The sequence below is a fragment of the Fringilla coelebs genome, assembly GCF_963513975.1.
Source record: "Fringilla coelebs genome assembly, chromosome: 20".
Classification (NCBI taxonomy): Eukaryota; Metazoa; Chordata; class Aves; order Passeriformes; family Fringillidae; genus Fringilla; species Fringilla coelebs.
In genome coordinates, this window is record NC_140046.1 from 1,246,462 (window position 1) to 1,258,181 (window position 11,720).

Here is an 11,720-nt window from a genome sequence, read left to right on the forward strand (position 1 = left end):
AGGGAGGCACACACTCTTCCCAGCTGGGAAACCTGAGGGACAGTCCCAGCTCTTGTCTCATGTTGGGATGAAAGCCTTTGCAGATCAGGCAATAATCCAGGGGACTTGGGGCTGCTCCTGCTGTTAAAGGACCACTCATGGTGTCCAAACCCTCCTCGTCAGTGGTGGCAGCTTCCCCGGGAGGTTTTAGAGCCTTTCCTTTTATAGGGATTTTTCTTTTTCCACGGGATTTATCCAGGTTCAATAGCAGGGATTCAGAGAGATAATAACGTACATTAACCAGGGGCTGGAAACTGCTTTGCAAACAAGATTGATCAAAGCAGCCCAGAATGGAGAGCAAACCCTCCGGAATGTGCTTTGCAAAACACTTGCCAAAACAATTGAAACCTGGTAAAAAATAACACACTGGGCAGCCCTGGGGGGCTGTGCCAGGGAGGGACCCAGCAGCCAGAATGCTGATGGGGGGCTGCAGCCACGAGCAAGGGCTCTTGTGGATATGATGAAGTGGCCAAAGCCCCCTTGGGATGGAGCAGCAGTCCTGCTCCACGGTGCCCACACCCTCCTTTCTACTCCAGAGGGGAATTAATTGAAGGTGCTTTACTGCTGCTGCTGTTTTTATTGATTATTGGCAAAGAGAGTGACTGATGGTGGAGTCTAGAGAAAGGACGGGAGCAGAGGTGCAGGAGACGTGGGAGGAGGAGAGAGGGAAGGAATTCCTGCAAGGACAGCAGATGAAGGTGACATTTCAGCCATTGTCTGCTGTGGATCTGTGCTATAAAGTAAGTCAGTGTGCCACGTCCATGGCAGGGCAGAGCAGAAATAATGGGCTGAGTCATATCAAAGTGAGTTTAGGTTAAATAAGAACAATTTCCTGTGCGGGATGTTTCTACAGAGGTACAGCATGGAAGTAGAGCTGGTGGAAGAAATGCTGCCACACTCACACTGTCAGCCCTGCATTTGGATCTTGGACCTCTGCATTTCTTGTGTCAGATGGGCACAAAGTGTGTGGTTTTTTACTTGTAATCGCCTGGGATTGGAAACATATCCCAGGGGAAGCACGTGGCCACGGGGCAGGAGGAGCACAGCCTTAGATGGCAAACTGCTTCTCACGTCAGGCCCTTTTCCTGTGGATCTCTGTGAAGTGCTTTATATAGTCCACTCAGAGGAATTTATAAACAAATAACCTTTTGTCACTCTTCAGGAATGCATCTTCCTCCATCAATCCTCCAAGCACTTTCTTTGTCAAGGCCACGATGCTTGCACTGGAAGGAGCAGGACTGAGCCAGACAGGAGCAGGGCTCCTCTGCTTCCTCTTGCTGCAGATGCCATAGGGTTACACTGGGATTATAGAAGCAGCCACCACCTCTGGAGCCAGCTCTGGGGACTGTAGACTGGCACCAGTTGGGCTCAGGGCCACTCTTTGATACCTTGTCCCTTTGCTCCTAAAGGCAGCCGCCTCCTGCCCTGGGCTGAAGGTACCCAAGGTTTCTCCAGGACAGGAGGGAGACTGGGAAAATGCCAATAGGTCCACATGGTGTGACTCCTGGGTATGTCTTGTGCAGGATTAAAAGCTGGACTCAATGATCCTCGTGGGTCTCTTCCAACTCAGAGTATTCTGTGATGGGAGCCCTCGTGGGAAAGCCCGGGGCTCCCACTGGGTGGGACAGACAGGATGAGCATCGCCCAGCAGCTGCCTCTGGCCTTCAAACCTGCCGAGCCCCACAGCTGCCCTGCCCCAGCTCAGCTCAGCCCTGGGAGCAGAGCACAAACCTCCCCGGTGCGAGCGGCGGCTCCGTTCCAAGGCTCTGCGCCGCCCGGTCTGGAAAGCTCATAAAGCAGATCCACATGGCTCAGATGTGCTGCCTCAACAGAGCCTCGGCAGAGCTATAAATAGCCCAGCCAAGCGTGGTGCAGCGAACCTGAGCGGAGCCGGCTGCCCCCGTGGGCAGCTCCGGGAGCCGTGTGGGGACGGCCTGAGGAGCTGGCCCGCTCTGCAGCGCTGCCTGAGGAGCTGGCCCACTCTGGCCACGCAGGCCAGGACTGTCACCTGCCTGGGCATGGCCTTGTCCCCCCGCCGTGCTCCTACAACCTCAGTGCCGGGCACTGCAGTATTCATTCATCCTCACTTCATTTTCTGCTGCTGACTTCTCTCTTAAAGCAGGAGCTCAGGTCTGGACCCATTAAGGAGCAGTAAATATTTTATTTGCTGTTGGAGTTCTGACCAGTATCTCAGAGGCTACAAAGGGCACGGCAGGAAATATCCATTTCATTAGCAAACGGGATTGGCCCGTTCCGGGGCTCGTGGAGTGAACCCAGCCTGTCCCCTGGGTGCTGTTACCAGCTGTAAGCTTGTCTTCATTCAGCAATCAAGTCAGGGAGGTTTCAGGACCTGGAGTGGTTTTCTTGGTTCTCAAGGCTATGCAGGCAATTAAAACTGGTCTTATTAAGAAGCAGCTGAGACTGGGCTGTGGTGTCTCCCTCTCACTACTGTTCAGGCACTGCAGCGTGGGAATAGGGACAGCACAGGAATCAGGGTTTTTTGTTCTGCTCGGCTTTTCTTCAGGTAGCTTCTGCAAAAGGCTTCTTGGCACTGCTGCCCAAGTGAAATGGAGCAACCAAAACGGGAGCTGGCTGGCAGCCAGCCCAGCAGTCGGGGCGGGGGGGCAGGTGTGTGCCTGGAGCATGGCTATCAAGGGCAGGAGCCCCGTGTGGGACAGCCAAGCATCTCAAGTGCCAGGGTCACACCTGTGTTTGAGGACCCACGTGCAGGAAAGCCAAGCGTGCGAAGCACCAGGGTCACACCTGTGTGCCAGGGTCGGGCTGGGCTGTGATCCCTCACTGCTGCCCCAGCACAGGATGCTGAGAGCTGACGAGCAGGTGTGTGAACAGAGAGGTTCCATTCTGCCCTCTCGGCTCTGCGTGTCTGTGGAACATCGCATGTTCTCGGGGTGAACGTACCATGGAGCAGCTCAAACAGCCCACATCACCCCCAGCCTCTGGGTGTGCAGGGACAATTCTCGGCAGCGCAGTACCCAGGTTTGGGATTTTATCAGCTTTCCCATGCAAAACAAGGCTGGCAGGAAAAGGGCCTGGCAGGATGCCCTGAGACATCCCAGGGGAAAAGTGGTGACTCCTGCAGGATGTAGGGCTCGCAGTTCAGTGAAAGCTGCTCGTTCCCCACGCTTTTCTCCCTGTAAGAAAACCCCAAGAAACACTGGAACACTTTTGATGTGTTCAGGAGGGGGAGATGCTGAGTCCTGCAGGGGACACTGAGCACCAGCCTGCTGTGACCTGAAAACCTGGACATTTGGGGTATGTCATGCGGCTCCAGGGAACATGGATCTGTCCCAGATGGGGTGTGAACAGCCTCAGGGGCTTTTCTCAAGTCCCTCTCTCCCGTTAGTGCCTTTCAGCTGTATGTGCCACTGTGGGAAGACATCTCAAGGCTCAGGAGATCCTTGAGCACCACAGGTTGGTGATCTCAGGTGAAAGGTGCCACTGAGGTGCCAAGCTACAACTCATCACCAAAAGAGGACTATATTTGACTCAGGCTGAGCCTTCTGACCGAGAACAATCCGGTGTGTGACCCAACCCAGTGAGTTCCTCTTAGAAGGGTCCAGGTTCCCCCCGGGGATCGGGGTTCCCAGGGCAGAGGGGACCCCCGCGGAAGCATCATGACCCCCTAGGACAACAAAGGTCCCTCTAGGGATCAGCCGTTCCAGGGGATCAGGCTCTTTCCCCGGGGACGGGGGCCGAAGTCGCGGAGTCCGCAGGCTACCACCCACCCCTCACACCTGCCCGGGCCCCTCACAGCCCCTCACGGCGCCCCCGCCCCCCCGGCCCCGCCCCTCCCCACCGCGCGCCGCCCCGCGGCATTGTGGGATGAAACAGGATGTAGGCAGAACAGCGCGGGCGGACGGGCCGGGCGCGGCGGGCCGCGCCGCGCCGCAGCCAATGGGTGCGCGGCGCGCGGGGCGGCGCGGCCAATGGGGTGGCGGCGGCCCGCGCGCCGCAGCGGGCGGGGCGGTATTTGAGAGCGGCGCGGTGCCGGGGCGCAGAGCGCGCGGGGCGCCGAGCGGAGCGGGCTGAGGCAGCGCGGCCGGGCCTCCTCACACCTTCTCCTCCTCGGTGCCGTGCCTCGCCCTCCCGGGGTGGCCCTGTCACTGTGAAGGTGAGCGATGTCTCCGCTGGGCTGTGGGTCTCCAAGCCTCGCCCGACACCGGTCGCTCCGTGTGCGGGGTGGCGGCGGGGCGGCCGCCCCGAGGGCGGAGGTCGCTGCCGTGGCCGGGCGCGACCGGCTCTTGGGGAGGGATCGGAGCCCGCCCCTCCCTGGGGGGCCTCGCCGCTGCAGAGCTGGTCCCGCTCCAGGCAAGGTCACCGCGGCCTCGGGCGCCCCCGGAGCTCCCCCCGTGAAGGTCACGCAGGGCTCCGGCTCCCGGGAGCCCGGCGGGGGAAGGGACTGTGCCGCACCCCCTCCCAGGACCCTTTTCGGCCAAGGTGGTGGATGCGGTTTGTGGAGGGGTTGGGCCCCGTCCCCACTCGCGAAATCCATGCTGTCCTGGTGGTGGAGCGGTGGGTGCTGGGCTTGGGCCCCGTTCCGAGCCGTGGCATCTGTGCTGCCCTGGTGGGGAAGTGATGGGTGCTCCCGTCCTCGCGGTCCATGCTGTCCTCATGGGGGAGGTGGTGGGTGCTGGGCTTCAGCCCCATCTCATTTCTAGGGCTCTATCCTGCCTGGAGCGGGACCAGGGGGCTTATGTCTTCGGCTCTTCCCAAAGCCCCAGCTTGTCCTGCTGGAGTACTGGGCTTGAACGTATAATTGAGACCTTATCCTACTCTGGTAAGAAAAGGGTTAGTTGCTGCCTTGGGCCTAATTTCCCTCCCAAGGCCTCATACTGCCCTGGAGTGGCAGCTGGGGCTGTGGTCTTCCTCCTCACAGACCACATCCTGCCCTGGGGGGAAAGGGGTGGTTGCTGGAGCTGTAATGTTGCCCCTTCCTAGGCCCATCTTGCCCTGAGATGAGTGCTGGGGCTTTGTGGTTTTCCTCAAAGAGGGCCAGATTGGGTGGCAAGACCCCAGGAGCCACCTGTGATCTTGTGGTTTAGGGTTGTGCTATATCTGTGGTGCTGCTGTGGGCTGCCTCCTGTGGAGGGCGGCCCTGTAACCCCCAAGGAGTGAGCAGAGACTGGGGCCCTGCTCTGGTGTTCAGGTGGGTGCAGGGTGTGACACTCCTCTGGCAGGTGCAGCAGCACGGGCACTGCCAGCCCCTGCCGTGGTGGGCCATGGGGGATGCTGTTCCCTGGAGCACTGCAGGGGAGGCCTCCTGGCCAGCGTGTGCAGCCCTGCTGAAGGATGATCGTTTGTTCCCCTGGCGCTGTCTCCCGTGCCAGCACAGGCCTGCACTGGGATGCTCCTCGCCTAGACAATGAGGAGGGAAGGTGCCTTTTGCAGGTCACTCTGCCTGGTTATGCAATGGCAGGTGCCCTCTGAACTCTGAGCAGTGCAGGTGTGCGAGGGCTTGCTCGCTCTCTTTCCCTAAAGAAGCTTTACTGGAAGCATGACCCACAAGTGGATTTCTGTTGCTTCCTTCTTCCTGTGGACTTGACACCCAGAAGACTTTTCCAAGGGATGGTCAGATTCCTGGGTGGTAAATCCAAATCTACAGGCAGTTTGGGCCGTTCTGAGCTGTGTGTGTTCTCTTTCCTTGGCTTCTGTGCTGCAGGCAAAGCCCCGCTGGCTGAAACCACGGCATGGAAAGGAGCAAACAGCCGGGAAGTGGCTTTTCCAGGGCTGTGATAGGAGCATGTGCTCTCTGTTGGCAGTGGAGCTCAGTTCCTGTCATTCCTCCCAATGCTGTTAGCGTGTGTTAATAGCAGTGCTCTATTAAACACTATATCTAAACTGTATAAATTAAGGTGGCAATAGAAGTCTTCAAGTGCAGGCAGAGGGAAGAATTGAAGTATTGTAATCAGAGGGCTGCAATTATGTAACTGGATTCTCTTTCTCTCTGGGTAGCAAGCTCCTTTAATTGCTGTAACAAAGCTACTCCTTCAGTTTTCTGGGGCTCTTCCAGGAAGTGATCATTGCAGCAGATTTTTTTCACTCCACAGCAGAGCTAAAAATGTGTAGTTTCACTGTTTCAAAACACACTTGGTAGTATCACTCAAGACTTAGAGTGCTATAAAAGGATTTAGGAAACTTAATGGTGCTCTGCAGGCTTAATTGGAGGCACTCCTTGCCATTAAGAAGCTTATTCCCACAAAGTTTTAATGTGCTGGGGTAAGAGCTGCTGCAAGGTGAGCAGCTGGATCCCCAGGTAACATGTGCCTCCCCAGGCCTTGAGTGGGGAATGGGAATGAAGGCTGTGGTGCCCAGAGCAGGCCTTCATGGTGGACCTTCTCCAGGGCTTGAAGAAAGACTGCAGTGTTAGGATCATGAAATCCTAGTTTTCTAGGATTTTAGGAACTGTGCTGGACACCTCCCTGGAGGAAAGGCCATGTCACATCTGATGGCTGCAGTGTCTGGTACAAAGCAGTTTAATTTTGAGAGCAAAGGGGTTGCAGACCTCACTCCAGGACAAGTCTGGGACTGCAGTAGCATGCTGGTTTTGGCATCTGTGTTGTGGTTCCCAGTTGAGGAGGGGGCAGGAAAGGGAGAGTTTTGCTAAGCTCTGTCTCTGTGGTGGGACCTGCTTTCCCTGCCCTGTTTCCAGGCTGCAGAGTGGTGTTGACCGGCTTCTGGCTCATCAGACTGGTTCTGTCCTGTGGGAACAGCTGAAGGCTGGTTTTCATGGCAGAGCAGCAGGGAAGTGAAGGTGTGATGATGGCTGGATGTGGAACAATGCTCCTTCCAGGCTAAACTAGCAGCAGGAGCTGTGACACCTGGGATGGAGTAGAATAAAAGTACTGCTGCTCTGAATGTGCTTCCTAAGCCTCTGTGCCTGTGGCAGACAGTCTGGGATCTGTTGCTTGCAAGGCTCTGAGCGGGGGATGTTCCAAAACACTGGTACACCTGGACGGCAAACTTGGCTGTAGCCTATTGATGTGCAGGAGGGCTGTGGCTCTCTGCAGATCCCGTCTCCTCCCACACAGAAGCTTTTGCGTGTGGTGGTGCTGGACTACCTCTGATCTAACCTCCAGCCAGTGCCGGTGCTCCAGCTGTAAGGGGCACCTTGGCCTGGGGCTGCATAGGCAACCCCGATAAACTCACTGTGGCCATAGCAGGGTTTGTGGTATCGCCTTGTGACGCAGCCTGCACGGAAAGGACAACCTCTGATGCACAGGAAGCAAAGTCTCCTGTTTGGAAGGGATTAAAGGAATCTATGTTCTGCCTTAGGTTCACCATGTCTGACAGAAAGGCTGTGATCAAGAATGCGGACATGTCCGAGGACATGCAGCAGGATGCTGTAGACTGTGCTACACAGGCCATGGAGAAGTACAACATAGAAAAGGACATTGCAGCATATATCAAGAAGGTAACTCCGGGATGAGGGTGCTGTGCTGGCTGCGACTTCCCAAGGCTCCTGAGTCTGTCAGGAGCTGAGTGGCTGAGGCTTCATGCTTGCGTGCTGGGAGGGAGAAGATACTTGGCTTCTTGGCTGCTTTACTGCTGTTTTCAAGAGGATGGAGTGACTTCTCCAAGGTCAGGGGAGGGCTGTGGCAGAGCTCTGGCAAGCTCTGAGCGAACTGCAAGTTCTGTCCCTCAGGATTTGCCAGCCTGAAAAGGGCTGGCAGCTGCCTCTGCTTAGGACTTGCTCCACAGACCTGCAGCACCAGTGCAGGTGGCATCACCCCGATGTTTCACTTGGTGGGCAGCAGTGCATGTGTGGTTCTGGGATGGGCCTTGTGCTGGCTGCTGGAGCTGTGGAAGTTGCTGTGTTAGAAACAGTGCAAGCAGCTGCCCTGGCTGGTGAAGAGGTTCTCTCCTCATTTGCAGGAATCTGTTAATTGAGTCTCATGCTTGATGATGGCGCCTGGGGAGCTGTTGGTTCCCCCTGTAGCAGCTTCTCAGAATGGTCAGGAAAAGTGCTCTTGGAGGAGGGAAGTCTTGCTTCAGAGGCAGTGAAGTCCTGGCACCTGGGCTGGTGTTTGGGCCTTGCTTGTAATCTAAGCTTGAAGGCAAAGGATTCAAAGGTGTCTCCTGACTTCTCAGATCACTTTGAGGCATGACTTAGCTCTAAGTACTCAGGGCAATGCAGCCTGTAAAGTGAGGGAGTGCAACAGAAGGCATCCAAAAAGAACTTGGCCTTTATTTCATGAGAGTGTGTTGGGGGGGGAAGCAATTTGATGCACCCTCATGCCCTGGCAAGAAAGCCTTTTCCTTACTTCAAAGGTTACCTGCAAACAGCTCAAACTCCTCTGCTGTCTGAACTAGATCTGGCTTTAATCTTGGATGTTGAGTCTGTTCTTCTGGCTCTGTCTCAGGGGAGGGAAGGATGTTCTTGGGAGTCGTGTGTTAATTAGAGGGAGGAAAATGGCCTTTAACCCTATCCTGCCTGCTAAGTAGGTGAAGACTGTTGAACCAGCATTCAGCTTGCTTACCTCTGACCTCTTGGGTCTTTGCTCTCTGGCCTGTGAATCTGCCTACTCATTTTCAGTGTGGATTTTCTCCCCTTTGTGTACAAGAGTCCCAAATAGCAGAAGCCAGGCTTTTCTTCCTTCCTTTTTTTAGGCGACCTTTAAGCTCAGATGCCTTGCTGGAGCAAACATGCCAAAACCTTTTTTTATTTTTTGTGAGTGGGTTTGGAATGGGAGAGAATTATTCCCCTGATTAGCCTACACACAGGGCTGTACCAAGGAGAGCTCTTGCATCTGCTCTTCCTGCCCAGGGCTGATGGTGCTCCAAGGCTTAGAAGATGTTTTGTTTGTGTTGAATCCTTCAAACAATCCAGTGCAGAGGTTTGGTTGCTTAATTTAATAGTGTCTTGCAGTGGGGTATCTCAAGATGCTGCAGGTGGGAGGAGAGGTGATAGTGTGTGAACAGAACCAGCTCAGAATTTGTGCTTAGAACTATTCTGATGTGGGCTTTCTTGGCCTTAATGCCTCTCTTCTCTTTCTTCAGGAATTTGACAAGAAATACAACCCAACTTGGCACTGCATTGTTGGCAGAAACTTTGGCAGCTATGTAACACACGAGACAAAGCACTTCATCTATTTTTACTTGGGTCAGGTTGCAATTCTTCTCTTCAAGTCTGGATAGGAAGTAGGAGCGATTGAAATTTGGACTGTAATGCACTGATGGCTGAAGCCACGACTCCCTCTAACATGGCTATGCCGCTGCATGGACTGTATACTATATTTAATGTGTATATGTTGCAGTAAAAATCTACTTCTGTTTAGTTGCCTGGGAAGAAGGCGGCATTTTTTTGTTACTGCTTTTTTTGGTTGTATTGCACTAGGAAACCTGTAAATGCTTAAACAATGGCCTTTACGTGGGAAGAAATAAAACTATTCCACAACAGCTCCCTCACTGGTAACTCCTTCTTTGAGGCTGGGAAAACTTTTTTGGGCAGGCCAAAAGCCCCAGACTTCCTTACTGAGTCCTGTTAGACTGTTAATCTTGCAAAGAGGAGCAAAGCCAGTGTGAGCCTCTGTCCCACCCTGCAGACTGTAGAGAGCTGGCTCTCCCAGTACCCTCGGGGCAGGTCTTAGACCTTCCCTGAAAGCTGGTGGGGTGGCTCTGGGTGACGTGGCTTCCACACCCAAGGTGATCTCCACCTTTGACTGTGATACAGGCTTGCAGCTGGCACCCCTCGGTGTTCTGCTCAGTGCCCTTCGCTGTATTTTTGGCTCTGCTGAAACATTGACCTAGACTTGAGTAAGCAATTCAGCGTGGTCTAGAAGGCTTCAAATCCAGCCCCTGAGTTCCTGCTTGTTGCATAAAGCAGCAATCCTGTGGCTGAAGTCTTTAGACCCTGATCCTGAGTCTAAAGCCACGTGGCCCGGCCCCGCAATGGAGCAGGATATCAAATTGGTGACTACTGACAACAGCTCTATTCGGCATGTTTGTAGCCAGTTGTCTCAACACTGCCTTAACTTGATGCTCTCCTTAAAGCAAGCTAGTCGTGTGGAAGACTTGTAAGTGGCCACTGTCTTTTTATTTTTTTTTCTTTTATTTTCTGTAGCTAATAAGCTATTTCCGGAGGATTGTCCTCTATGTTCTGATATCTGCTTTTGTTCTTAAAGCACAGTACCAAGAAGTTTAAATTTACATGTGATGTTTGTGTGAAGGAAACTCATGTGACATCTGCTTCAAAGGCAGACAAATGTCTTGGTCTCCAATAGGTTCAGCAGTGATGTTGTCTTAGTATGTACTGACTCGGGATTACACTGCAGGAAGTTCTGACCTGGGTGTGCAGAAATGCTGTGTGATGGCAAATAAATCCCTGGTGCTTGTTATAAGCTCTAATTATTGGTTTGCTGACTAATGCATTGGCAATACCACTGGGCTGGTGAGCCGAGCTTGTGTCTCTGAGATTAATTTGGTGTTGGGAATAAATCATTGCTGGGGGCGAAGGGCAGAGTGAAGGGAGCTCTTTGTGAAATGATTTGGTGACCCAGGTTGATGACTTCCTGAAGTAAAAGTCCTTCTTGTCTCTGTGCAAAATCCAAAGTATGCCTAATTTTGTATTATGGATAGAACAATGTTGTAACTAGAAAGAATGTAGCTGTCATAAGTTCATGTCGATGGAAATGTCTGCACTGGGATAATGTGCCTTGGACTGTCTGGGGCACTTGTGTGGTCTTGTCTCTTCAGAACTCCACTCTGGGTCTGAAAGGAGAATGTTTTGGGTTTGTTTTTTTCCAAGCATGAGTCTAATGTGAATCTGTTCACGGTCTCTCGTGGAGCAAGATCTGTTCCCTTCATAACTGCAATTGCTCAAATACCATTTATTTTTTTTTTCAAACATTAAAGGTGAATTGACACATTTAAACAGCCTCTGGTTTCTTCTTCCTTACCAGCTTTCCTGAGCAAAGCCAGTCCTTGTCCAGAGAGGGTGAGCAGTGATTTCTCTGCCCTGGAAGGTGCTGATGACCCAAAGAAGGCAGGTTAGGGAGGGAGAAATTACCAGAGGAGCTTAGGTGGTGCCTGTATGCTGGTGCTGGCCTCCAGCTCAGCTCAAAGGCTGAGCCAGGGGCGAGGGATTGAAGGAATTGTGTCCTGCTGCACCCTGATGGGATGCTCTGTGCCAAGTAACCTGGATCTGAATGGCTGGGAGCTGACCTCTTAATGGCTTGAGGAAGCCAGGGGGTGCAGCAGCTTCCTGCACAGGAAGGTGTCTCCCTACTTCCCAGGAAAGCAGGCTTTCCCTTCAGGCCTCCTCCCTGTGCTGGAGAGAAAGCTGAGATCTGAATTTGATGTGTTTAATGCCTCTCACGGTGCGGGGGCTGTGGGCTTGCCCTTAAACAACCCCCTCAGCTTGTTATCTTGCTCCCGATGCAACCTAAATTTGGGGTTGTGGCCCGGGTGATATTTTGGAAAAGCTGTGGGCTCTTCCCAAGCACAGCAGTGTAACAGCTCTGCTGTGGCACGGTAACACCAGCGTGACTCAGCCCAGGCACTCCATCCGCACGGGCTGAGCGCTCGCAGGCAGCAGCACGGCTGTTACACACGGGCCATCTGCTCCAGCCTGCACCTGCCAGTGCCCCAGAGCAGGGGTGGTTTCCACTTTAGGGGAGCTGGCAGTGATGCTCTTTTCTCTGTAGCCCCAGCCTTTTAGCTGG

The 11,720-nt window shown here is 53.8% G+C and overlaps 1 protein-coding gene across 2 annotated transcripts; it reads left to right on the forward strand.

The window, feature by feature from the left end:
* Positions 1-4,049: 4,049 nt before the first annotated feature.
* Positions 4,050-10,916, forward strand: DYNLL2 (dynein light chain LC8-type 2; the record flags this gene model as incomplete). 2 transcript variants are annotated; one of them, XM_084219041.1, is made up of 3 exons in its annotated part: positions 4,050-4,171; positions 7,333-7,471; positions 9,058-10,916. In XM_084219041.1, 2 exons carry the CDS (start codon positions 7,340-7,342, stop codon positions 9,193-9,195), a joined length of 270 nt encoding a protein of 89 aa, XP_084075167.1. In that variant the 3' UTR covers positions 9,196-10,916. The 2 variants fall into 2 exon arrangements, with proteins under 2 accessions (XP_084075167.1, XP_084075166.1); XM_084219040.1 differs by lacking the exon at positions 4,050-4,171 and having other exon boundaries at positions 7,319-7,471.
* Between the last annotated feature and the right edge of the window lie 804 nt (positions 10,917-11,720).